Here is a 26,238-nt window from a genome sequence, read left to right as displayed (position 1 = left end):
TTTTACGACGCTCTATCAACATCTTAGGTTATTTAGCGTCTGCATGAAATGAGAGTCATAATGCTGGTGAAATGAATCCGTGGTCCAGCACCGAAAGTTATACAGCATTTGCACATATTGAGTTAAGGGATAATCTCAAAAAAAAACACAAGCAGGTAACATGTTCCGACAGGCAATCGAACCAGGGCCACCTGGTTTCGGGTCCAGACGGACTAACCGTTACTCCACAGGTGTGGAGTCGCTCTAGACATAAGTGGAATTATGACAGTTCTATGTTGAGATGAGTTTTGGTGCTCACTAACGCGGTAGTTTTCAGTCCACAATAACACACAAAATACGAGGATAAAGTAATTCGAATGCCAATACAAGTTTCATTGATACATTTCCATATTGCTCTAAGTAATATGGTTTAAATATTTTGATGAAAGTTTTTAGAGTAGTGGAGAATAATAAACAAAAGAACATGTGACAGGAATGTCCTAATTATTAATACCAATCACTTTGTCAAAACACTACACCAAGGTCCATCAGTAACTGTTGTTCGACAGCGACATCTAGAGACTTTGCGGTACACAACAATGCAGAGACACCAGGTTTAAGATAGTTGCAAGCATCTTTCGGAAACTGATTGAAGGCAAAAAGCTTTCAATGGTTATTAGGCCTACATGGTGGAATTCAACAATAATATGGCATATATACAGCTATGTTAAGGGTATATAATATATCAATACATTAAGTACATCCTCAATGTTTATACACTGTAAAAACAAATGCACATGCATACCGCATCCCTGCTCGTATAAGCACGCTATCTCTTTGTCTAGTTCAGAAATACAGCCCTTCTGAAAATGTTATGGAACAAATAATGAGAAGGAAGTTTCAAACGCAATGAACTCTCTACATAAACTCGCACACCACACTCACCATTCCGTGAAAATCTCGTTGTCCTCTGCTGTTCCTTCCAACCTTGCCTCTTCAATCACTGTGTCCAAGCCACTCTCCTCTTCCTAACACAGAGCAAACAAAACAGAAAGATAACACAATTTACATTAACAAAAGTGCAACGATTCTATATGCCACTGAATTGCATATAAGTCGTATTAGGCCTGTTGAAGTTTAGTTAAGAGATGACTATTCTTGAGGCAGATAATTCATGGGGCAATTCTCTTCCGTATAGAACAGAGACTTTGAACCTCTTTCCACTAATTCATTGGGGAATTCATCATCTCCTGTTGCTTTCCCATTCTTCATTTCCTCCTATAATAAAACTGAATGAACTTCACCGACAGAAAGAAGGAAGTAAACTATACAATACTTTAATGTATGCTGTATGTATCTGGATGAATCAGAACATGCATTCATGTTCTCCACTCACCTCAGGTTCCCGTTTCGCCATAGGAAACGAAATTGGCATCGGATCTTCCTCAAATTTGATCTCAGTTGTGAGATCTTGGCTCTGGTCCTCATATTCCTCCTTTATACCAGTCACATGCTGATCCGAAAAATTCCGTTCCTGCAGTACAAAGACACATCTTAAATGAGCAATTTTTACATAGTTACAAGACAATTTCTAACTTTACTGGTTGCTCTCTATGTGTCCGTATGTCACAACCTGATCACAACCCAGAGCATGTGTTTTACATTATGAGGAATAAGGCCAGAATTCATATGCAAATGCATATTTTAATGCAGAAACCTTTGTTATACATGTTATTAACGTCTTTGATAATGAATACGGAAAGCTAACTCTTCACAATTTTTTTAATATTTCGGCCATTATACCATATAAAATACAACTGTGCATTATATTGTAGTATATCTTCAACAATGTGTTAGATTAACAACAATATTTTCATAGTCTTATAAAAAACAATAAAACACTGGATTCCTCTGTTGCCAGCACATAATATTTTTCGGGTGGCTGTACTCAATGGTTAGAAATTCCTTGTGTATGATGGGAAACTGTGGAAAAACCATCATAGCCTACTTTTGTTCCATTGAACTGTTGCAAAAAAGGAAATATTCCCAAATATCTCTACGTTCCTGACTCTATGACTTCTAACCTTCTTTTCTACGTATCACTTATTCTGAGTTGTTGCACTAGGAGTATTTTGTTTGGTACCGACAAGTACTCAAAACATTATACCATTGAGCTACTACACAGTTCGACAAGAAGTTTTTGGCAAGTTCTTTCGACAAGTATGAGTGAGGAACATTGTGGGACATGGAAATTGTTCACTGTCAAATTCGTGAATTGTACCACTATCTAAATTAGAAACAGACTACGGCACAACAGGGTTATATTGCGTTCAGAGGCGTAAGAGAGAAATCAGTAAGTAGAATCATAAAGATAGTGTAATGCAAAATGTTGGTATACGCTGTACTGTATTGCTAAGGCAGTCATATTTGCTTTCCATGAGTGTACTTTAACAGTTTCGCATATGTTAATTACTCACACATTACACTTCTCTTATATAATTGTTTGTCAGGAAGCGTTAATAGTGGGGGAAATGAACTCTAATCGATTTAATTTCTAAGGCCACGTTGTATGATACGTAATCCTATCAGTAAACAAGGGAAGAATCTGGAAAGAAGTTGCCAAAAAAAAAAAAAAGTAATAAAAAAATCATTATTTTCTAGAGGGAAATCATAAAGAGCATTGCAGCATTAGATAAGAAAAATTAAATCCATATCTACCTCATTCAAGTGTAGTGCAAATAAACGCAAACACATAATATTATCAGCATTTATACCTATTTGCACTTTTGAATAAGATTTCAATTTTGGCTGGATGCACTCTGCTTCCATTTAGTCAGTACCTGGTTATTACTTGTAGCATTTATATCACAGATAAGAAATATTCAATGTTTAATTAACAGGAAGCAGACAATAAAGGTAAGTGCTCGATTACAGGAAAATATTCGTTTGCTGCTTTCGGATTTTTATTATAGTATCGCTCACTTGTCCGCAGTTCCGAATGAATTATCAAATTGTATTGTAATTTACCGCTAGAGCGCATTATTTCATTGCAGTGTTCTGAACTGAACCTGAAAATAAAATGAATATCTCTGTAAATTAAATAAATTATGAAGGACAAACCTGGTTAATTTATTATTTTCCCAATCTCATCCCATATTTCTTTCTCCATATAACACTGCTATAATTCTAATACTGTCATACTGTAGGACTCAATAAGATAAGCTTCGCGTCATCCTTTTCATTATATCTTCCATATTACCGCGATTGAAGGTCTTGCTATCGATATATTTGCCATGACATTCTCTATTTCGATCTGGATCATACAGACATCTATTTAGAATTCTCTCGTTAGAATTCTGAAAGAAATCCGGTCATATGGACAGAGGCGATATGGTCAAGTGGGTGATGCTCCATTTAAATAATGCAAAGAATAAAAATCCGAACATGCCATATGGATCCATTCTCGTAAGAGGAGTTTACCTTAGCAGGAGGAGGATGGCTGAACATAGCTAGCGTGCGTACACACACAGAGAATACACTTACAATATTCAACTAAAAAAAACGCACGCACGCACGTACACAAAATAGAAAATATAGATTTAATTGGAACATGTACATATTATGAAATATTCTGAACATTCTATTATGGTCGCTGTATTAGGTGGTGTAATTTATGAAAATGTTAAAAGATAGGCCAATTCTTGAAATAATGGCGTCAATACCTGTACGCAGAGTTACAAATAAAACAAAATTACTTCTTTGAAACAGTAAAAGTATTGAGAACTTTAGACAAAGGCACAGACACATAAAAAATAAGTTATGTCCTTAAATACAACATATTACCAAACACACTGTGGAAATGTGTAGCTTGGCAACCATTAAGAGGAAGTGTAACAAGGAAATTTGCTGTCAAATTTAAAACAAAAAGTGAGATAACAGTTCAACAGAGACTTCTCTGCAACAAGACATAACCATTAATAACAAATAGTGATGATACTTTTCCTGTCTCTAGACCAAAGAGTAATGTATAAACCAATCAAAATATACCATAAATATTAGAAGAACAGTACATTCCTTGAGCTCCACTCACCTCAGGTTCATCTTTCACTACAGGGAAAGATGTTGGCTCCAGATTTTCCTCAAATTTCACTTCAACATATTCCATCTTTACACCAGTCATATGCTCATCCAAAAGATTCCGTTCCTGCAGTAAAACGAGACATCAAAATTGGGCACTTTGGGATTAGTGTAACCAAAGGAAAGCGGACGGCAAAAATGGGCTCATTATTAAATAATTTTGAATACATGCAAGGCATATCAAAAGCCTGAACTAACCTCACCTGTCATAGATTCGTACATACAAGATATACCAAATCCTAAACTAACCTACCATGTCACTCATTCGTATATGCAAATCATAAACAAAGCCTAAACCTTCTGTCACAGATTCGCATATGCACGGAATAATGAAAGCCTAAAGTAACATAACCTAATCAAATGTATGAAGTATGTAGGCCTACATATTACATTTATTTATTCATTATAAATTGTTTACAATATTTACTGGCTTTTGTGATGGTCGACAAGCGTATGTTCCTCTTTCGTCAGCAAGGTATGACAACGGCTTCAGAAAAAAAATCACGGACAAATTAGCGCAAAAGTACTCATGGAGATTTTGGAACTGAAATCGTTGAATTTGGAACGTAGTTTCAGTGGAGCTGGAGTTGAAAAACGAATGATTTTATAGCGACATATTTTGGAGAAAGAGGACACTTTTTTTCTCACATCTTTACTATACCGTTACCAAACAAAGTTGGACAGAAAAAAAAGGGAGCACATACTTAGAATTTAGAGTATATACTAAGCAAGGCATAAGAAATTAACCTAACCTTACCTGTCACCGATATGTATACTAAAGGCATAACAAAAGCGCCAGACTAACCTAACCTATCACAGATTCGTAGTTGCAAGGCATATCAAAAGCCCAAAGTGATGTAATATAATTTAACCTGTAACATATTCGTAAATAGGAATAGGTAGAAGCGTATCGCGATATTAAAGACTGTAATATACAAACAATCTAGTAGGAAAGGAAATACATATTTGCTAGTTTTGCCAACATGAGAAATAACATTTTTAACAATATATCCCTATTACCTAAACTTTCTCTCTATATGAACAAAGTACCGTATACTGATAGTTAACTCATTTGAAAATAAAGTAAAAAAATTACAGTTCACATCTAGTTGTACAGCAAACAAATGCCAATCTTCGATATCGCACCACACCACACACGGGACTGACGTCTGATTAAGTCTCTTTATGGGTTAAATGAGGGGATAGCTATGTGACATTAATCCGAGGAATGTGACAAGGTTAGTGGATTAGTTCATGAATTTATCAAAGTGAAATGAGGGCGAAGAATTTTGTAGTGGGGAGATAACTTTCACCCAAACAAAATACTCAATTATTAATAGTATTATTATATTATCATCAGGAAACTAAGAATATTATAAATAAATTCCTCAGGGATAGCTGTTTTTCGGTAAGGATTGCCAAAAGACACAGCATACTAAACAAAGAGATATTAAAATAAACACTTGTGTTATCACACTCTCTCGTGTGGAAAACAGCACCTCACCTCATCTTCACACCTTACTATGGGAAAAGTGATCAGAACTGGAGATTCTTCAGATATGTTTTCTGATATTATAGTAGTAGGAATCCATCTTTATCTAAATACAATTCTCCTTTTCACAAATCATTTGAAAGCCAGTTTGCAGTGAGCAGGAACTAAGGAAGCCGTGATTATTGCTGGTAAAGGTAGGCTCGAACATAAATCCAGCAACCTCGTATGTAAAAAATTAATGTGAGCGAAATAATAATACATTTGATTCGTAAACCTATCCAGCGGGTGGCCCGGGGATGGATCTCCCAACATCTCCATCTCATACATCTATTGAACTGTCTAGTGTTATTGCATATCTAGAAGGAAAACTTTGACTCAGAAAGCAGAAACTTAATGACGCAAAGAAAGTAAAACCATACATTGAGGATAATTTTGAAGTATTTTATGAGCAGATTGAACAGTGGACACAACTGTGATGTGAAAAAATCAAAGTGATCGATTTTTTTATTGGGTTATTTTACGATGCTGTATCAAGATCTAGATTATTTAGCGTCTGAATGAAATGAATGTGATAATGCCGGTGAAATGAGTCCGGGGTCCAGCACCGAAAGTTACCCAGGATTTACTCGTATTGGATTGGTAGAAAACCCCGGAAAAAAACCTCAACCAGGTGACTTGCCCCGACCGGGATTCCAACCCGGCCCACCTGGTTTCGCAGCCAGACGCGCTGACAGTTACTCCACGGGTGTGGACTATGTGATCGATATAATCTTATATTTCCGTATTCCAAAAAGTTACATTTGAAATTGCTCGAATTCATGATAAAATGTTTTGTATAAAGAATTACATATTAATAAATCTTTTTTTTTTACACAACTTGTTTTTATTATATTTAATCCCTGTCAAAATACATTATTTGTTAAAAAGGCATATGTGCAGTAATTTAAGTGCCCCTACTAAGGGCATGATTGGTTATAGTTCCAAATACACTTCTCACGAATGTGAGGTAAGTATAATATCTTAATTTGGATTCTTCAGAAAATTAATACAGTAGAACTCCGATTATCTGTCATCCTATTAACCGATTGTTGGATTATCCGTGTGACTTATTCTCGCTTTTTTTTTGCTGCAGAAATATATCAAGTACTCTACATTATATTAGCACGTTATTTTTCTTGAGAATATAATTAGAAGTCGTCATCTTACACAGTATGGTCTACTGTTCGAGTTGTACTATATAACGTCTGTATAAAAAGTCTTTTACGTGGTGTGTCAAAACAAATCTTGTTGTCCTAAGTATCGGAAGAAAATGTGTAGACCTAAATAATTGAGTGTTTGGAGAAAGGGAAACTGTGGCTCATGTCCCATCAGAATACGAGATTGGAGTGTATAATGTATATAAATCTACAACACGACACCTCCACTATTCCTATCTTTCCACAGACAGCCATTACAAGGAGTTTGCTTTGCCTTAAAAATCCGTCGTTGACAACCAGACTTAAATTAGTGAACTTCTGATCCATTACCTGGTTTGTTAAATACAAGATCACGAAGGAAATTGCTGAAGTGTATTATTCACTAAATTTAAAAAGATCTTTTATGGTACGGATTATCCGATTTTTTCGATCAACCGTTCAGCCCACCCCCTTCATTACCACGGAGGTTCTACTGTAATCTTAAGTGATTAAGCAAGAAATATTTATTGTTTGTCCTGTAGAATTTCTCTTTCTGGACTTTGGCCCCTTTAACATTTGATGTAAACTGGTAATGCCTCTAGTTACAATTTGAATTTAGTGAAATAAGAATACCTACTGCAGTTACAATATGTACATTCCTTTTATACCCAATACAGAAAAGAATCATTTTTTTCTACATTGCTTGGGTGACCATGAAAAAATCACTTCTCATAGAAGTACTTGATCGTTGTTTCATTCTAGATAAAGCGAGAATTAAATACTTCAAGAGGGAAGAAACAATTACCACATGAGTCTGTAGGACTGTATGTATTCTTACCTATAACATGCTATATATGAACACTCATACTATTTATAGATTATACATACAAGTATTATGAGTAAAGTTACTAGGCTGAGCTCTGATAGTGATAACAATGTTACAGTAATTGCTGTACAAAGAAGACGAGACTTGTTGCCTTTTACAGACGAAGTTGGGGTTTCAAAAAACGAAAGATTTATTAAAAGTGTATTGGTATGAAAAGAGTATAACTTAACCACTGCCCACTAGAATAAAAGTTGAAATGGAAGATATGCTGATGTTGAACTCGACCGAATGGTCTCGCCATACTTACATCTGGTGAAAATCTTGTCTCCATTGTGTCAGCGTCACCACATGATTGTACAGCTAATGGATCAAACTGGGTTCCATGTTACCACATCCATAACAACTAAAAGAACAACAGCAAAAAGGTAGAGTTTGCTGCTTGTGAGGCGTTCGAAATGATCTTTACACCACTGACTTTAACATATCTATGCGGTAGCAAAGAGTTTAATATATATAAATTAGGAGTTAATTCTAATTTGTAGCCGTCTGATCCTTGCTATATCTTAAACACGTTATAAAAGCACTGGCTGGTATGAAGATTTGTTACGGCATCTCATTGATTGATATCAAAGAGGTCTTATGGAAAATGTGAGAATAAATGCAGAGAGTGCATACATGGGAATGAATATTACGTAATTTTAAAGCATCAGAATAAGGACAGTGACGTCATTGACGTTTTCGTAAGCTATACAGCGAACATATTGGATTAATGCACTGTAGTCGTCATTTTTGTACGAAGTTTTATGGGAGTCAAATTGTATAATATACCTATACAAATTTACATTATTCTACATGGCTAGGCCCACTAAGTCCCAAACTATTACTATATCAAGAAAACTTCCATACATCATGTATCACAACATAATATGAAAAAAACATGGTAGGAAAAAAGTCTGTAGATTTCATATAATTTCTTAAGAAAATGGTGACTACATTACATTAATCAAACATAACCACCATATAGATTACAAAAATGTTCGCGATTGCAACAATAAAGTCCGGACTTCTATTTTACACAACAAAAAAAGATGCAGGATTACACAAGTAATAAAAAGTGTAATATTTCGTTCTTTCGAAACTTCAAGTAATTGATAATACGGAAACAGCAATAAAGATATAAAACATTATATGAACATTTATTAATAATTAAAAATATTATGAGGAAGTAGAAGTAAACGAAACAACCGTTATTTAAATACGCAACGGGCCAAGTAACACGGGATATGGAAATATTTCCAAACTGTATCAAAGACATGGCTAGGAACATCACTGTTTTCAGATATAATAAAGTGCTATTAGGAAGCAAAGCTTTCAGGTTTAACACCAGTGAATGTCTGTACTATTTACAGTATCCTATTCACTTTCAGGGATTTTTGTAAACATTACAACCTATTTTGTACCGATATCGTGATTTCGTTACAACACCAATTATAGTGTACATAAGCAATAAAAAAAAACAAAACAAAAGAGTTTATGACGTCTGCCGGAAAAAAGAAGCGTGGTTCAATGAAAAAATACAATAAATATAATTTCGTTCAGATTTCGAATAACACTTGCTAGTAAATAAGATACAATACCAAAATGATTTCGTTTAATACAGGATATTTTTCATATAAGAAATTAACCAAATCGTTAGTGACATTAAAAATAAGTAATCAAGATTATAAAACATAGGATGTTATTGTTCTTATCCTTCTACCTCATAGTTATGGGATTTAGTGATGAAATTGAGCAAAAATATCTTGTTTCACAATAAAAGTAATGATTAATTAACAAAAAATAGACCACCCTAATGTTGGAAGTATCTGATTCATGTCAGTTCTATAACTTTAAAACTCCTTGTCAAGACATTCTTGCAAAAACTAAACTTCAGGTCTCGAAAGCTCATTGTTTCAGTATAACGAAGGATAAATCCGTAGAAATGATTTTCACAACCATCGATGATTATGAATAGTGGACAAAGAGTGCTGCTTTCTGTAAGAAAGTGAAATTGAACAATATTTCCTTCTGCAGCCTTTAGCGGTATGAACATACTTTGAGCTGGAAAGAAAGGGGCTTACGATATATGATGAATTACCCAATGTACTAATTCAAATAATGGTACTCATTTCATATTCTAGTGGTTAAATGGCAAGTTGTAGCCGATTTAAGTGAACACCATATTTTAACGTTTTGTTGGTGGCTACTTCATTCACACACAACCCCCAGAAAGTCTGGAGGACCACACCTGCTGTTGGTCGACGGGTCCATTGGACCTAGCTGGGACATCTTGTTGATCACCAGCTTTCCATCCTTAAGCCACTGAAGGACGATTTTAGTGCCATAGCAGGTCAGCACTAGGAACAGAAAAGTAGAAAGAGGAGGAAGGAAAGGGAATTGAACCCCTAGGCCCCGAATGCTCTAATGCCGTCGGGGTCGAAGAAAGTAAAAGTTCAGCCGGAGGACTGGATAGGAAAGGGTAAAGAGGGAATTAGGTATTCAATAGAGGAAAATTATACCAAATTCAGTCATTAACTCATGAAGCTGACAAGTGCTAATTGATGAGTCGCCCCTCCCTTTAGTTCAGCTTGTAAAATTATGCTTACTAACAGCTGCACCACGGGAAGATAGGGATGGGACATTGGGTATTTGTCCAGGTTGGTTCCTTAAAGCCTTCAATGGGAAGAATTAATGCCTCTCCCCCCTGTATCCAACAGATAGCCTTTTGCAGCGGATGCTTTAGCAAAGAAGGGCAGCACTGCTACTTACAGACCTGTTACTAAATCTACGTATTACTCTGTGTAAAGATTTATTAAATCTACATACTTAGACTTCAACAAACTAAATTTAATAACACAATCCCAAGGGAAAAAATGGAACTCTCTGCATCAAAATCCACAGTTTATTCCCGATTTACCACGCAAATCGTCTGTAGCTGCATTTAGATTGGCAACAGGCCATGATTATTTGGCCAAACACCTGCATAGAATTGGAATATATCAGTCCCCTAACTGCCCATTGTGCATCTCAAATCAAGAAATGGATTGGGAACACCTCAAAATCTGTGTTTCAGTGGCTGGCCATGATAATATCGTTGAAAAATATTGGAGTGCAAGAGGTCAAATGACTTTATTGTCAAACGTGTGGCATTAGAAAACAACAACAACTATTTGATATAAGGCAGAATAATGCTGCATTCATGAAACCTTTACTTCCAGTAATTTATACTATCAATAACTATAAACCAGTCACAGTTCAGTACTGGCTGCAGTGATGTTCATGACTGTGCATTACTTGGATTTCAAATTCATAAAAATGATCGTTCAATAGAAAACACATGGATGATAAAACAATATGGCTACAAAATTCGTTAATTTCGCAATTTCTCACAAATAAATTATGAAAGTGCAATTAATCGTGTTTTCATTCATCCTTGAATGTATACAATAATTAACTTAGACAGCAAAAACATTTTGACAGCAAATATATTCAGAAGGCTTCTCGTCTGCAAGGAGTTGTCTACGCTTTCTTATAAAACTCAGATCGAAAAACACTTCCCACAATCATCGCAATTAAAAGACATGACATCGTGTGCAGGTGTTGAAGGCAGTTACGTTACTCCTCGCCGAGAAAGACCAGAATAATTACATCTGAAAGGCTCCTCGTTTGTGTGCAGGTGTTTGTTTTTCAGGCCATTCGATTGAAAGAAATAGATCACGTCTGAAAGTTTTCTGAGTACTGTGCACGCGTGCATCGCTTTACAGGGTGGACTCCAAGAAAGACCGTATTTCAAAGCTTTCCCACCTTTGTGCAAGAAACATCGCATTTTCGCATGTGTGCGGGATTCGAAGCTTTCGTAGGGATTTGCAATCTGAGATCGTTTGCCACATTCACAGCATTTCAAAGGTTTCTCGCCTGTGTCCAGATGTTGATGTCTCTTTACGCTATTCGATTGAGAGAGACACAACGTTTCTCGCCTGACTTTTGCAAGATATCTCACCAATGTGCACGCGTTCATGACTTCTAAGATTACGCGACGCCGAGTAACACTTCCCACAAACATCACATTTGAAAGGTTTCTCGCCTGAGTGAAGGCGTTCATGGCTTCTTAGATGACTCGACTGCCAAAAACACTTACCACAAACATCGCATTACAAAGGTTTCCCACTCTGTGCACGAGTTTATGCCTTTTAAGACTACTCTATTGCGACAAACATTTACACCAACATCACACATGAAAGATTTCTGATCCGGTTGAAGGCGTTCATGGCGTGTTAAACTACTAGACAGCGAGAAATACTTACCACAAACATCTCATTTGAAAGATTTCTCAACCGTGTGAAGGTGTTGATGGCATCTTAGATGACTCAACTGCGAAAAACACTTGTCACAAACATCGCATTTGAAAGGTTTCTCGCCAGTGTGAAGGCGTTCATGGCATCTTAGACTATTCGACTGCGAAAAACACTTGTTACAAACATCGCACTTGTAACGTTTCTCGCCGGAATGATGGCGTTCATGGGTTCTTAGATTACTCAACTGCGAAAAACACTTGCCACAAACATCGCACTTGAAAGGTTTCTCGCCAGTGTGAAGGCGTTCATGGCATCTCAGATTACTCACATTCGAAAAACACTTGCCACAAACATCGCATTTGAATGGTTTCTCGCCAGTGTGAAGCCGTTCATGCCATCTCAGACGACTCAACTGCGAAAAACACTTGCCACAAACGTCGCATTTGATAGATTTCTCGGCAGTGTGATGGCGTTCATGACGTCTAAGAAGACTCGACGCCGAGAAACATTTACCACAAACATCGCATTTGAAAGGTTTCTCACCAATGTGCACGTGTTTATGCCTTCTAAGGCTACTCGACATCGAGAAACACTTACCACAAACATCACATTTTAAAGGTTTCTCACCATCGTGCACAAGTTTATGCCTTTTAAGATTATTATGCTGGGAAAAACATTTCCCACAAACATCACATTTGAAAGGTTTCTCACCAACGTGCACGAGTTTATGCCTTTTAAGATGACTCGACTGTGAAAAACATTTACCACAAACATCACATTCGAAATGTTTCTTATCAACGTGCACGACTTTATGCCTTCTAAGACTACTCGACCTCGAGAAGCACTTGCCAGAAACATCACTTCTGAAAGGTTTCTCTCCTCTGTGCAGGAGTTCATGCCTTTTTACACCACGCGACGTAGAAAAAATTCTACCACAAATATCGCATTTATAAGCATTCTTGACTACACGGTCATGTAAATGCGTGGTCGATTTTGCCGGATTGGAGAGACATTCTTTAGACATTTCGAATTGCACTTGTTTATCTTCATGAGTTCGGGCTTGTTTACCTGAGGAATCTGAATTCTTGGGAATCTCACACACAATCTCGTTCTCGTCATCTGCAATACTGTGGAATTCTGATGATACAGACCTCTCTTTGGTAGCTGCAATCCTGACGAAAATATACTATCAGTCAATGGAATAGTCGGAAACAAATATACATTAAAGTAATGAACTTCAAAACTAAACGAACTTATGTCACGAGAAGAAACGTTACCAATAGAAATACAATGCTATAAATAAATTACGCGTTATATTGGAAATATCAAAATTGTCTGAACATTCTTGTATTAACTATTCAAGAAAGTTTATGTGGAAAATGCTAGTTGGTTGCACTTTGCATTGAGAATTCTCTGTCTAAAGTCGCCTGCCAGTTAAGTTACTTCGGACAATTTTTGTTCTAAAAACACTATATATATATATATATAAAATTAAACGTGAGAAATTAATGTTTCCATGTCCTTAAAAGCATGTGAAATTATGTTTTCATGTTACAGATACATACTCAATTGCAATAATTGCATGTATATTATGAGTATTACCATTAATCGATGATTATCCTAAAAAGGAAAATTATTTACCTTTGCTTCATCGTTTTAGGACATAAATGTGCAAGTTTGTGCGATTGCTTCCCAATTCGTATTTCAATGGTGTATATCATCCGTTGTGGTATATTCTTATGCTACATAAAATGTTAATATATAGTCTATTTTATCACATTCAAATTAGGTTATTTTTTGCAATGTTGCCAGACAGTACAATATGTGTAACTGAAAACCATCAAACTCCACAAATATTTGCAAAGAATGTCTGAAGTTACCAATATTCGCTGAATCAAATTCTTCATCAGACGCACGAAATGAAAGTGCTTGAACTGAGCGACATTCCACTATGGCGACAATTCTTTGAAGAATATTCCGCCAATATTTTTACGTGAATGGAAATATATAAGCAGTTTTCTCTGCATCGTTTCTACAGTGTGCACTATAGATTTTTTGTAAGATATTTCACGACGCTTTATCACCATCTTAGTTTATTTAGTGTCTGAATGTGATGAAAGTGATAATGCCAATGAAATGAATCCGGGGTCCAGCACCGAAAGTTAAGGCTGGTTCACAATAAACCGATAACGGAAACGAGAACGAGAACAGATATAATGTTAAAATAAATTTATTTAAATGTATGTTTTCACAATAGTTAATGTTGAATGCTGACTCTTAAATACAATTATTTTAACAATATTTCCGTTCCCGTTCTCGTTGTCGATTCGGTTCCCGGTTTATTGTGAAACCAGCCTTAATGTAGCATTTGCTCATATTGAGTTAAGAGGAATTCTGAAAAAAAAAAACTCAACCATTAGCTTCATCAAGCCTGGAATCGAACCCGGACCACCTGGTTTCGCGGCCAGATGTGCTAACCGTTACTCCAGAGGTGTGGACTCGCTCTAGATATAAGTGGAATTGTGGCAGTTCTATGTTGAGATTACTTTTCGTGCTGATTAACACGCACATTTGCAGTCTTCCATACAATGAACCCGGAATTTGAAAACTGAGGCTTGTTTTCACCGACTAGCCTACAACGCGCTCAAATCACCGCACCCCTGCTTTCGGAATACACTAGCCATTCTCGCGGCACTCATTGTCTGTGAATGTGCATTTTTATGTCGTTGTCTTTTCCTTTTGACATTTCGATTTTACATTATCCTGATCTTCGATAATTCCTCTACTAGATTGCATTGGCGAAACATATGTTTCGGACAGTTTTGGATGTTATGGACGTCGGTTTTTTAAAGTTTGTTGCTGTTTTTGAGAGCCAGAATGAAAATATGTACTAATGTTTGGGACTTTCGCAAATTTCTCTTCTTTGTTTCTGTTTCAACTCGCAGCATTCCTTTTTTCAAGAACCTTGCTCTATTTAATTTTCTTTTTTCATTTATTGTAAAGATTAAAACGTGCCCAAACAAAGAAAATATAATACACTCATACCAACACAACCTCCAAAACGACTATGCCGTGAAGCAAATAAAAACTGTGTATTATGAAAACTGTGCAACACGCATGAACTGTGAATGCACTAGAGTCGGGCAGACTGCCTCATATTATCGCCCGTTCTCGGTTGCGTAATCTCCGCAGTCTCGCCCAGTGCGCGCGTACCGAATGTAGCCAAATGACTCATTGATAGAGAACACGAGATTCTCTTGGTCCCGAGATTACCGATACTAGATCACTCCCGACAGTCTCGGACGTCTTGGCGGGACTGTTGTACTGATAAGCAAGCAATATCGCTCGGGCCGTGCTCCTATAGGAAGCATTGGCTTATACACTTCCCGGTTCTTTAAATATATATCATGTCGTAGCTCCTATAATACTTATTCAATCGCGCTGTAAATTTTTGGGTTGATAGCTCAATGTCTAAGGAAAGCATAGAAAAACAAATCGAACTGAAAATCTTTTTTGGAAAGTGAAAAAAATATATATATTAACTACGATGGAGATTGATCTGTTCAGACTTCACCGCTGGTAAGCGGCAAACTTTTTTGTTTTTCACGTTAGATAGGGGGGTCAAAGCGAGAGAAATGTTGAGAAAGGATGGAAATTACTTTTAAAAGTGATGGCAACTCAAAATTTTTACCGGTTCTCGAATAACGGCGAGTTAACCTGTTAGCGCGGGACTCATGACTCAAACATTTGTTCCGTAAAATTTGTACGGAACCCTTCAACGCTTGAAAACTCGTTATTGTACGGATGGTATTAAATGGTATTTTAATACAGGTAGTTGAAAATGAGGCTATATAGTCCAAGATGGTTTACACTTTATAGTAATTAGGCTATCTTTTATAACAACTAAATACAAAAATAGTTTGTAACACAATGATATGAAACATGAAAATAGTAAAAGCTGGTTCACAATAAACCTAGAACGGAAACGGCAACGAGAACTAGAAGGGAAATATTGTTAAAATAAATGTATTTAAAGGTAAGCATTCACAATTAACTATTCTGAATGCTCACATTTAAATATTGTATATTTATTTTAACATTATTTCCGTTCTCGTTTCCGTTCCCGGTTTATTGTGAACCAGCCTATACTATAGAAAACTACACTTTCTATTGGTGTGCACGTTATAAATTATTGTTACAGAACAATCATTATTGTATTCTAGCCATGTTACAATATAAAATTATATAGGCCTATATGGTTTATAATAATTGTCCTATATATTATAGGAACGAGAATAACAAATTAAGAATTAGTCAGATTTCTAATACTTGTACCGGTACCTAATGATAACTTACAAGACAGTAATAAATAATAACCATCATAATAATCCTGATAATCATAATCTTAATCATCCTAATGATTACGATAATGATGATGATGATAACAATAATACTAATAATAATGATATAATGATAATAATAATATTAATAATAATAATCGCTGTAGAGTAACGGTTAGCACACCTGACTGTGAAACAATCGGCTTCCGGTTCGAATCTTGGTTGGGACAAGTTAAGACTGGTTCACAATAAACCGAGAACGGAAACGACAACGATAACGGAAATATTGTTAGAATAAATACATTTAAATGTGAGCATTCACTATTAACTTTCACGTTCCCGTTTCCGGGTTCCGGCAATCTTCTCGTTAATTGTGAATGTTCACATTTAAATATATTTATTTTAACATTATTTCTCGTTGTCGTTTCCGTTCCCGGTTTATTGTGAACCAGCCTTTACCTGGCTGAGGTTTCTCCCCTCAACCCATTGAGAGCAAATGCTGGGTAACTTTCGGCGCTGGACCCTGGACTCATTTCGCTGGCATTATCATCTCATTCAGACGCTATATAGCTATAGCAGTTGATAAAGCGTTGTAAAGTAACTAGGTAATTTAATAATAATAATAATAATAATAATAATAATAATAATAATAATAATAATAACCCTCTTTTATTCTCTGTTGTTATGATAAAGCAAATATAAATGACACTCAGGAAGAAACGCAGAATAAATATGGGGGGGGGGAAATGCCTGTTATTATTCGGTTGAGTAGCTTTTGTCATCCAGCCTGCTCTCAAAAAACTTGAAAGTTAGAATTTATAAAACAGTTATATTACCGATTGTTCTGTATGGTTGTGAAATTTGGACTCTCACTTTGAGGTACAGAGGTTAAGGGTGTTCGAGAATAAGATTCTTAGGAAGATATTTGGGGCTAAGAGGGATGGAGAATGGAGGAAGTTGCACAACGTAGAACTGCACGCATTCTACTCGTCACCTGACATAATTAGGAATATTAAATTCAGAGGTTTGAAATGGGCAGAACATCTAGCATGTATGGGCGAATCCAGAAATGGATACAGAGTGTTAGTTGGATGGCCGGAGGGAAAGGACGTTTGGAGAGGCAGAGACGTAGATGGGAAGCTAATATAAAAATGGATATGATGGTAGAGACTGAATTAATCTTGCTCAGGATAGAGACCGATGGCGGGCTTATGTGAGAGCAGCAACGAACCTCCGGGTTCCTTAAAACGCATTTGTAAGTAATTATTATCAATTTGTGAAAGGATCTACTCTATTTCGTAATTCTGTCCTTCCCCTTGCAAAAGTGTTTCCATTTCACATTCAGCATTTTATCAGTTGGGAAACAAAAATATCTTTTGTCAGAGTCTTTGGTCCTTTATAGTAATATAAATAAGTATTAATTATTTTATTTCGTCCTTATAAAGAGCAATAATTACCCATGCTGATGAAGATGCCGTTGCATAACAACGAAACATCCAGATGTGAACGCGCAATATAATAATAATAATAATAATAATAATAATAATACAGTCGTGTGATATCCATTACTATAGCGTATACAAAACACTATCGAATGATTAAATATGCAATGTCAACGAAATGCTGAGAGCGAGAAAGTATATCACAGCTCCAACCATAACTTGTTATTATTTTAGCCTAGCTTAGGATTAGGTAACAGCTGAAAGTGCTGCATTATTTTGCTTCTCCGGAAAGGCAATAAATAGATCATTAAAATAGTGTGACTTCTTTAAGAATGTCGACAATCATAATGTGCTGTATTATTGCATACCACACTGCTGTGCCTTCTTAAATTACTTTATGAACATTCATATTTCAGAAAGAGTCACGAATTGCAGCGATGAGCGGCAATTAAGCCGGCAGTCAGTGTACGCATTTCATAACGATAAATCGGCCGTGCGATAACAGGCCGGGACCCGGTATTCCTCGTTCCCGAGAGTGCCAATCTCGAGAATACGATTCTCGGAACTGGCGTTATCGGCCAGCTAGTCTCGCCTACGAGAACGAGCGGGAGTAAGAGGCTGTTTGCCCGACTCTAGAATGCACATCGTTACATTGCACAAAGAAATTCACCATTACATAAGAATTAAATTACTGACTGCTACCAATGGATTGGAAGTTGGAACGTCGGCAGTTTTTAGTCCACAATAACGTACAAAATACGAGGATAAAGTAATTCGAATACCTATACACGTTTCATTAATACATTTCCATATTGCTCTAATTAATATGGCTTAAATATTTTCATTAATTTTATAACGTAGTGGAGAATAATAAACAAAAGAACATGTGACAGGAATGTCCTAATTATTAATACGAATCACTTTGTCAAAACACTACACCAAGGCCCGTCGGTAACATCTTTCCGACAACGGAATCTAGAGACCTTGCACTACACAACAATGCAGACATCTCACCAGGTTTCAGGTAGCTGTAAGCACGTTTCGGAAACTCAATGAAGGCAAAAAGCTTTCCATGGTTATATGGCCTACATAGTGGAATAAAACAATAATCTGGCATATATAAATCAATTTTTAAGAGCATTTAAAATACCAATACACTACGTAAATCCTCAATGTTTATACACTGGAAAACAAATGCACACGCAAAGCGAATTCCTGCACGTACACGCACGCTATCTGTTGGTGCTACTTCAGAGATACAGCCCTTCTGAAGGTGCTTCTAGACAGTTACCGAAACATAAGTTTGAAACGCAATGAACTCTCTACATAAACTCGCACACCACACTCACCATTCCGTGAAAATCTCGTTGTCCTCTGCTGTTCCTTCCACCCTTGGCTCCTCATTCACTGTGTCCAAGTCACTCTGCTCTTCCTAACACAGAGCAAACAAAACAGAAAGATAGCACAATTTACATTAACAAAAGTGCATCGATTCTGTATGCCATAGAAGTGCATATAAGTCGTTTTAGGCCTGTAGAAATTTAGTTAAGAGATGACTATTCTTGAGACAGATATTTCATGGGGTAATACTTTTCCTTATAGAACAGAGTTTTTCAACCTCTTTCCACTAATTCATTGGGGAATTCATCAACTCCAGTCGCTTTCCCATTCTTCATTTCCTCCAATAATAAAACTGAATGAACTTCACTGACAGAAAAAAGGAAGTAAACTATACAATACTTTAATGTATGCTGTGTGTATCTGGATGAATCAGAACATGCATTCTTTGTTCTCCACACACCTCAGGTTCGCGTTTCGCCATAGGAAGCGAAGTTGGCACCGGATCTTCCTCAAATTTGATCTCAGTTGTGAGACCTTGGATCTGGTCCTCATATTCCTCCTTTATACCAGTCACATGCAGATCCGAAAAATTCCGTTCCTGCAGTACAAAGACACATCTTAAATGAACAATTTCTTACAGTGTTAGACGCGACTTCTAACTTTACTGGTTGCACTCTATGTGTCCGTATGGCACAACCTGATCACAACCCAGAGCATGTGTTTTACATTATGAGGTATAAGGCCAGGATTCATATGCAAATGCATATTTTAATGCAATAACCTTTGTTATATAAGTTAGTAATGTCTGTGATGATGAATACGGAAAGCCAACTCTTCACAATGTTTTTAATATTTCGGCCATTACACCATATAATATACTACTGTGCATTATATTGTAGTATATCTTCAACAATGTGTTAGATTAACAACAATATTTTCATAGTCTAGCAAAAAACAATAGAACACTGGATTCCTCTGTTGCCAGCACATAATATTTTTCGGGTGGCTGTACTCAATGGCTAGAAATTCCTTGTGTATGATGGGAAACTGTGGAAAAACCATCATAGCCTACTTTTGTTCCATTGCACTGCTGCAAAAAAGGAAATATTCCCAAATATCCCAACCTACCTGACTCTATGACCTTTATCCTTCTTTTCTACGTTTCACTTATTCTGAGTTGTTGCACTAGGACTAATTTGTTTCGTACCGACAAGTAATCAAAACATTATAACATTGAGCTACTACACAATTCGACAAGAAGTTTTTGGCATTGTCCTTTTGACAAGTATGAGTTGGGAAAATAGTGGGACATGGAAATTTTTCACTGTCAAATTCGTGAATAGTACCACTATCTAAATTAGAAACAGACTACGGCACAACAGGGTTACATTCCGTTCGGAGGCGTGAGAGAGAAATCAGGAAACAGAATCATAAAGATAGAGTAATGAAAAATTTTGGTATATGCTGTACTGTATTGCTAAGGCAGGTATATTTGCTTTCCAAGAGTGTACTTTAACAGTTTCGCATATGTTAATTACTCACACATTACACTTATCTTATATAATAGGTTGGCAGGAAGCGTTAATAGTGGGGGAAATGAACTCTAATCGATTTCATTTCTAAGGCCAAGTTGTATGATACGTAATCTTATCAGTAAACAAGGGAAGAATCTGGAAAGAAGTTCCCAAAAAAAAAAGTAATAAAAAAATCCTTATTTTCTAGAGGGAAATCATAAAGAGCATTGCAGCATTAGATAAGAAAAATTAATTCCATATCTACCTCATTCAAGTGTAGTGCAAATAAACGCAAACACATAATATTATCAGCATTTATGCCTATTTGCACTTTTGAATAAGATTTCAATTTTGGCTGGATGCACACTGCTTCCATTTAGTCAGTACCTGGTTATTACTTGTAGCATTTAAATCACAGGTAAGAAATATTCAATGTTTAATTAACGGGAAGCAGACAATAAAGGTAAGTGCTCAATTACAGGAAAACATTCGTTAGCTGCGTTCGGATTTTTATTATAGTATCGCTCACTTGTCCGCAGATCCGAATGAATTATCAAATTGTATTGTAATTTACCGCTAGAGCGCATTATTTCATTGCAGTGTTCTGAACTGAACCTGAAAATAAAATGAATATCTCTGTAAATTAAATAAATTATGAAGGACAAACCTGGTTAATTTACTATTTTCCCAATCTCATCTCATATTTCTTTCTTCATATAACGTTGCTATAATTCTAATACTGTCATACTCTAGGACTCAATAAGATAAGCTTCGCGTCATGTTTTTCATTATATCTTCCATATTACCGCGATTGAAGGTCTTGCAATCGATATATTTGCCATGACATTCTCTATTTCGATCTGGACCATACAGACATCTATTTAGAATTCTCTCGTTAGAATTCTGAAGGAAATCCGGTCACATGGACAGAGGCGATATGGTCAAGTGGGTGATCCTCCATTTAAAATAATGCAAAGAATAAAAATCCGAACATGCCATATGGATCTATTCTCGTACGTGGAGCTTACCTTAGCAGGAGGAGGGTGGTTGGACATAGATAGTGTGCGTACACACACAGAGAATACACAAAAACACATACAATATTCAAATAAAAAAACGCATGCACGCATGTATAGAAAATAGAAAAATGTGGATTGAATTGGAACATGTACATATTATGAAATATTCTGAACATTCTATTATGGTCGCTGTATTAGGTGGTGTAATTTATGAAAATGTTAAAAGATAGGCCAATTCTTGAAATAATGGCGTCAATACCTGTACGCAGAGTTACAAATGAAACAAAATTACTTCTTTGAAACAGTAAAAGTATTGAGAACTTTAGACAAAGGCACAGACACATCAAAAATAAGTTATGTCCTTAAATACAACATATTACCAAACAGACAGTGGAAATGTGTAGCTTGGCAACCATTAAGAGGAACTGTAACAAGGAATTTTGCTGTCAAATTTAAAACAAAAAGTGAGATAACAGTTCAACATTGGACTTCTCTGCAACAAGACATAACCATTAATAACAAATAGTGATGATACTTTTCCTGTCTCTAGACCAAAGAGTAATGTATAAACCAATCAAAATATACCATAAATATTAGAAGAACCCAGTAGGCCTACATTCCTTGAGCTCCACTCACCTGAGGTTCATCTTTCACTACAGGGAAAGATGTTGGCTCCGGATATTCCTCATATTTCACTTCAACATATTCCATCTTTACACCAGTTATATGCTCATCCAAAAGATTCCGTTCCTGAAGTAAAACGAGACATCATAATTCGGCACTTTGGGATTAGTGTAACCAAAGGAATGCGGGCAGCAAAAATGAGCTCATTTTTAAATAATGTTGAGGACATGCAAGGCATAACAATAGCCTAAACTAATCTCATCTGTCATAGATTCGTATAAAGAAGATATACCAAATCCTAAACTAACCTACCATGTCACTCATTCGCATATGCAAATCATAAACAAAGCCTAAACGAATCTGTCACTGATTCGCATATGCACGGAATAATGAAAGCCTAAAGTAACATAACCTAATCAAATGTATTAAGTACATTGGCCTACATATTACATTTATTTATTCATTATAAATTGTTTAGCATATTTACTGGGTTTTGTGATGGTCGACGAGCGTATGTTCCTCTTTCGTCAGCAAGGTATGACAATGGCTTCAGAAAAAAATCACAGAGAAATTAGCACACAAGTACTTTTAGTGATTTTGGAACTGAAAATCGTTGTAAAATAGTTTCAGTGGAGCTGGAGTTGAAAAACGAATGATTTTATAGCGACATATTTTGGAGAAAGAAGAAACTTTTTTTTCTCACATCTTTACTATACCGTTAACAAAGAAAGTTGGGGTTGAACGAGGATTGAGCGTATTCTCTTCCTGCACTTTCAGCAATCTTACATGTCATACCAACGTAACTTACGAGGCATTACGAACGTTCCGCGCTAGTTTGCAATATTCCAGCGGGATGGTTGCGCGGTTATTTAAAATGTATATATTCATAGCTATCGATATAACATAACGAATGTTTCGCGCTAGTTTCTAATGTTAGAGCGGAAATTCGTAGTTGTGGAAATGGCTGCAGTAGGTGATCGTATTAATATTAGAAAGCTGAGCATTATTAATAGTGAAAATGAAGCGCAACGGTGGTGCCGGGAGAAAGGTTTGCTTCCCGCAAATATGGAGTGTCCACTTTGTGGGGAGTTTTCGTACTCCCAAACAACAAGGGAGTGCGATGAGACGAATGTACCAGATGTAGCGGAGTCAACGATCGCGGATTGGTTTTCATACTTGAGGGAAGTGTGTAGAGGTAAGAAAATGAAGTGTTATGTCAGATTGGGATAATTTAGGATTTTACTGACAGGTTAGGTTAGTTTAGGATTTTACTGACAGGTTAGATTAGGATAGATAAGGTTAGTGTAGGATTTTAGTGATAGGTTAGGTTAGCTTAGCTTAGGTTTTTATGATGCGTTACGTAATTATTTGTGACAGGTTAGGTTAGTTTAGGATTTTAGTGACAGGTTAGGTTAGTTTAGGATTTTAGAGACAGGTTAGGTTTAGGATTTTAGTGACAGGTTAGATTAGTTTAGGATTTTAGTGACAGATTAGGTTAGTTTAGACTTTTATAATGCGTTGCATAATTATCTGTGACAGGTTAGGTTAGTTTAGGGTTTCGGTTAGGTTATGTTAGATAAGGTTAGGTTAGGATTTTGGTTGGGTTAGGTTAGTTTAGGGTTTTGGTTAGGTTAGGTTAGTTTAGGATTTTGGTTAGGTTAGGTTAGTTTAGGATTTTGGTTAGGTTAGGTTAGTTTAGGTTAGGGTTTTAGTTAGGTTGTTAGGTTAGGATTTTGTTTAGGTTAGGATTTTGGTTAGGTTAGGTTAATTTAGGGTTTTGGTTAGGTTAGGTTAGGTGAGGTTAGGTTAGGGTTTTGGTTAGGTTAGGTTAGTTTAGGGGTTAGGTTAGGTTAGGATTTAGTTAGGTTAGTTTAGGGTTATGGTTAGGTTAGTTTAGGGTTTAGGTTAGGTTAGTTTAGATTTTTATGATGCGTTAGATAGTTTTAGCTTTTTTATGCCTTGTGTTGGCAAATCTGAGGCAGGTTAGGTTGGGTTAGTTTAGGATTTTAGTGAGAAGTTGGGTTAGGTTAGGTTAGTTTAGGCTTTTTTATGCTTTGCATATTCGAAACTGTGCAAGGTTAGGTTAGGATAGTTTAGGTTTTAGTGACAGGATAGGTTAGTTTAGGATTTTAGTGACAGGTTATATTAGTTTAGACTTTTATGATGCGTTAGGTTAGGTTAAGTTTTTGTAGGCTTTTATTTGCTATAAGTTTTATTTTCTTTCAGACAGTGCGGATCACCGTTAGAAGAACGAACCTAGAATTGGAGGGCCGAATCATATAGTGGAAATTGATGAATGCAAGATTGGACGTAGAAAATTTGAGGCTGGTGGTCGTATTGTGGAGTGTTCTTGGGTTTTGGGCATGATAGATCGTGAGACGAAGGAAGTGTGATTGGAGATTTGTCCGAATAATAAGAGGTCTTATTCGGAAACATGTCGCCGCTCAAACCACAATAATGACGGACTGATGGAACAGATATGAAGGCCTGGATGTTAACAATTTCCGTCATTTGACTGTGAATCAGAGCCTCAACTTTGTTGATCAGGAAAGCGGTGCATGCACGAATTTGATCGAAAACGCAAGCGATTGAGTGTGGCTGTCGTGAAGTAGTGATTTTTTGTTTTTTACGTTGGCTGTTGAAGTACGTCATTGTCTATCATAATGGCGGGCTTCGAAAGAAAGTTCAGTTGTGAAATTTATGTGTTTATTGCAGTATTATATGTTCTAGTTGAGTGTTTTTCAGTGCGTATTGAATTAATAACAGTTCTGCGTTCTTCACATTACATCGTATCGTGTGTTTCATGTGACTAAAATCGTTTCACTGACTAGAAAACAGAACGTTTGCACTCACATTACGTTGGACGTGTCATTTCACAGGTAATATGCCACATATCTCTACAATTACTTTACTTGTAACAATTACCAATAGAATGCTTAAGTTTTAAAATGCAATTCCATCAAATTCGCTTTGTAATTCGAACATTTTGTATTGCAAAATCGTGGGAATCCGCTCAATCCTCGTTTCAACAAAGTTGGACAGAAAAAAAGCAGCACATACTACAATTTAAAGTATATACTATGCAAGGCATAAGAAATTAACCTAACCGTACCTGTCACCGATATGTATACAAAAGGCATAACAAAAGCGCCAGACTAACCTAACATATTACAGATTCGTAGATACAAGGCATACCAAAAGCCTAAAGTGATGTAATATAATTTAACCTGTAACAGATTCGCAAATAGGAATAGGTAGAATCGTATCGTGGTATTAAAACTTGTAATATACAATCTAGTGGGAAAGGAAATACCCATTTGCTAGTTTTGCCAACATGAAAAATAACATTTTTAACAATATATCCCTATTACCTAAACTTTGTCTCTATATGAACAAAGTACCGTATACTGATAGTTAACTCATTTGAAAATAAAGTAAAAAAAAATTACAGCCGACATCTAGTTGTACAGCAAACAAATGCCAATCTTCGATATCGCACCACACCACACACGAGACTGACGTCTGATTAAGTTTCTTTATGGGTTGAATGAGGGGATAGCTAAGTGCCATTAATCCGAGGAATGTGAGGTTAGTGGATTAGTTCATGGATTTATCAAAGAGAAATGAGGGCGAAGAAGTTTGTAGTGTGGGGAGATACCTTTCACCCAAACAAAATACACAATTATTAATACTATTATTATATTATCATCAGGAAACTAAGAATATTATATATAAATTCCACAAGGATACCTGCCTTTCGGTAAGGGTTGCCAAAAGTCACAGCATACTAAACAATTAGATATTAAAATACACACTTATGTTATCACACAGCAGCTCACCTCAGCTTCACACCTTACAATGGGAAAAGTGATCAGAACTGGAGATTTTTCAGATATGTTTTCTGATATAATAGTCGTAACAATCCATCTTTATCTAAATACAACTCTCCTTTTCACAAATCATTAGAAAGCCAGTTTGCTGGGAGAAGGAACTAAGGAAGCCGTGATTGTCGCTG

General features: G+C 36.2%; 2 protein-coding genes across 3 annotated transcripts in view; both read right to left on the bottom strand.

Moving 5' to 3' along the window:
- LOC138692188 (zinc finger protein 98-like) overlaps window positions 1-12,075 on the bottom strand; it is a 17,630-nt gene extending 5,555 nt beyond the window's left edge. The window contains exons 1-4 of the mRNA XM_069815256.1: window positions 11,953-12,075; window positions 4,070-4,183; window positions 1,376-1,513; window positions 925-1,007 (exon numbers count right to left, since the gene is read on the bottom strand). Of these exons, the coding sequence (XP_069671357.1) occupies window positions 925-1,007; window positions 1,376-1,513; window positions 4,070-4,183; window positions 11,953-11,961 (344 nt within the window). The 5' untranslated portion in view covers window positions 11,962-12,075. The remainder of the gene's footprint in view (window positions 1-924; window positions 1,008-1,375; window positions 1,514-4,069; window positions 4,184-11,952) is intronic.
- On the bottom strand, window positions 11,963-26,238 carry LOC138692187 (zinc finger protein 235-like). Of its 2 annotated transcripts, none has more exons than XM_069815254.1 (5): window positions 26,063-26,238; window positions 22,236-22,349; window positions 19,527-19,664; window positions 19,075-19,157; window positions 11,963-13,115 (listed from the first exon to the last, which is right to left on the bottom strand). In XM_069815254.1, exons 2-5 carry the CDS (start codon window positions 22,308-22,310, stop codon window positions 11,963-11,965), a joined length of 1,449 nt encoding a protein of 482 aa, XP_069671355.1. In that variant the 5' UTR covers window positions 22,311-22,349; window positions 26,063-26,238. The 2 variants fall into 2 exon arrangements, with proteins under 2 accessions (XP_069671355.1, XP_069671356.1); XM_069815255.1 differs by having other exon boundaries at window positions 12,969-13,107.

Source organism: Periplaneta americana, chromosome 16 (assembly GCF_040183065.1).
Source record: "Periplaneta americana isolate PAMFEO1 chromosome 16, P.americana_PAMFEO1_priV1, whole genome shotgun sequence".
Classification (NCBI taxonomy): Eukaryota; Metazoa; Arthropoda; class Insecta; order Blattodea; family Blattidae; genus Periplaneta; species Periplaneta americana.
This window is presented reverse-complemented; position numbering and strand designations above follow the sequence as displayed.